Source organism: Cebus imitator, unplaced genomic scaffold (genome assembly GCF_001604975.1).
Source record: "Cebus imitator isolate Cc_AM_T3 unplaced genomic scaffold, Cebus_imitator-1.0 Scaffold622, whole genome shotgun sequence".
Lineage (NCBI taxonomy): Eukaryota > Metazoa > Chordata > Mammalia > Primates > Cebidae > Cebus > Cebus imitator.
The window spans coordinates 286,081-288,779 of NW_016107937.1; the positions used below are offsets into that span (position 1 = coordinate 286,081).

At 35.2% G+C, this 2,699-nt stretch overlaps 1 protein-coding gene across 1 annotated transcript; it reads left to right on the top strand.

Moving 5' to 3' along the window:
• The first annotated feature begins 1,470 nt into the window (after window positions 1-1,470).
• Window positions 1,471-2,440, top strand: LOC108295129 (olfactory receptor 5M10-like). Its single transcript, XM_017517174.1, is given in 2 exon segments — window positions 1,471-2,216; window positions 2,218-2,440. Coding segments are annotated over 2 exon segments (969 nt in total).
• Window positions 2,441-2,699: the final 259 nt, after the last annotated feature.

Consider the following 2,699-nt stretch of genomic DNA (forward strand, 5'->3'; position numbering starts at 1 on the left):
TTTTTTTTTTTTTTTTTTTTTTTTTTTTTTTTTTTTTTTTTTTTTTTTTTTTTTTTTTTTTTTTTTTTTTTTTTTTAGAATTAGTTTAAAAATATTCCAGGGAATATACCTAATAAGTCTTGCTACCTTGTTTTCATAAGATACGGCTCATTAACATTAACAGGTAGGTCATTTTCTACATTTGTTCACTAAAAATACAACTTTGTGTACGTATAGAGATAAATATTTCATCAATGGAGAAAACAAATATTTTCTCCAATTTCACTTGACTTTTCTATCCATATATTAATATTACATTGACTCTCTAAAATCAATTATATGCAAGCTCTTCTGATGTATGCATGAGAACTAAATAAAAAATGGCTTTAAGGTGCAATTTTTGGAGTAGCAATGTTTACAATCCTGTTTTACTTGTTTTACTTTCAAAGAGAACTGTGAGAGAGTGACTTGATTTGGAAGCTAAGACCATGTTTAAACATTATCTGTGCATACCTAAACAATGTTATCAGTAGTGGTTTAGTAGCACAAAAGTGGAAGCCAAAAAAATAATCCGCACTTTCCCCAAATAGAATTGTATATCTATTGTTAAAATGCTGCATTCTCAGAAAGATCTTCTTTGAATGGTCATCTAAAAGCATCCTACCTTCATTTTTTTTCTTCATAGATAATGATTTTGCCTGAAATTATATGTATCTTTTTCTGTGTGTTTAATCTCTGCTCCCTCTATTATAGTGAGTGCTCCATGAGCTGGGATATTTGTTTACTGTAGTAACCCCCAGGAATTGGAACAGAAAGAAATGGAAGCAATACAGTATACATAAGTAAACAGTCAGCTGACATTACAAAGCGGAAAAAACAAGTCTTCATTTTGTACCCTCTTAGCCCTATATCATATTCCAATTAGTTTCTCTAATTTAATGGTTCCCAAATAAAGGTAAGGCTCACAGCTATGGATTTTAATTGAAAATGCTTTGCTTTTTTTCTTCATTCGTCATCTGAAACAATATAATATCAGAGCTGGAGGGATACTGGAGATTAAACTTTCTTTATCCATTTGAATGATGCTAATAACCTATGGATTTCATATATGATTTTCATCCCTTTGGGTGTTTTGTTTCCTCACAAAGTTTTAATAAAATTACTAAATGTGGAGTACACCAAGAAGACAGGCATAAATGTATGAATGAATGAATAAATGTATGTATATGTATGTATGGCAGACAGAAATAGAGAATATGTATGTTTCTGTGTATGGGTTTGATGTATAGAAAGAAAGATACAGATTAAAAAAGACATGTAGGGACAAAATGTTATGCAAAATTTCTGATGTGATTATTGAAACAAGAGAAGTAATTGTCACCTAGATAAACAGATGAATGTGTGAATGATAAATGGATGAAACAAATGCTGAATGTGAATCAGACAGATCCTCACATTCTTTGTCATTTTCAATTTTCAAGAGATAAGAAAATGTTCTCCCCAAACCACACTATAGTGACAGAATTCATTTCCTTGGTACTGACAGACCACCCAGTGCTAGAGAAGATCCTGTTTGGAGTGTTCCTGGTGATCTACCTAATCACACTGGCAGGAAACCTGGGCATCATCCTGCTGATCAGGACCAGTTCCCACCTGCAAACCCCCATGTATTTCTTCCTTGGCCATCTCTCCTTTGTAGACATTTGCTATTCTTCCAATATTACTCCAAATATGCTGCACAATTTCCTCTCAGAACAGAAGACCATCTCCTATGCTGGATGGTTCACACAGTGTCTTCTCTTCATCGCCCTGGTGATCACTGAGTTTTACATCCTTGCTTCAATGGCATTGGACCGCTATGTAGCCATTGGCAGCCCTTTGCCTTACTGTTCCAGGATGTCCAAAAGCATCTGTATCTCTCTGGTCACTGTGGCTTACATGTGTGGCTTCCTTAATGGGCTCTCTCAGACACTGCTGATCTTTCACTTTTCCTTCTGTGGCTTCTGTGAAATGAATCATTTCTACTGCACTGATCCTCCTCTTATAATGCTGGCCTGCTCTGACACCCATGTCAAAAAGATGGCAACGTTTGCAGTTGCAGGATTTACTCTCTCAAGCTCTCTCTTCATCGTTCTTCTGTCCTATCTGTTCATTTTTGCAGCGATCTTGAAGATCTGTTCTGCTGAAGGCAGGCACAAAGTCTTTTCTACACGTGCTTCCCACCTGACAATAGTGACTGTTTTATGGAACCCTCTTCTGCATGTACGTAAGGCCTCCATCAGACAAGTCCGTAGAGGAATCCAAAATAATCGCGGTCTTCTATAGTTTTCTGAGTCCGATGCTGAACCCATTGATCTACAGCCTACGGAACAAAGATGTAATCCTTGCCATGCAACAAACGATTAGGGAAAATGCTTTCGTAAAATTGCAGTTTAGGCCTCTATTTATTTGTAATCCCTAATTGCTTGTGGGGTAAGAAACTGACTGTTTGAAATGGAAAAACCTAGTGTAGTCATGATTTGTTTAACAACATGGACTGTCAGTAACCACTTTACTTTCTTATCCAAATTAACACCTTGAAGATTGATTTCTGAAAAATGAAAGCCTTAACATTGAAATTAAAAATGCTTTATTTGACAGCAATTCTATGAAAATAAATTGTTTCGTATCTACTAATTCTATATGAAAATGCTATGTTTACTTACTTGGAGATAAATTGT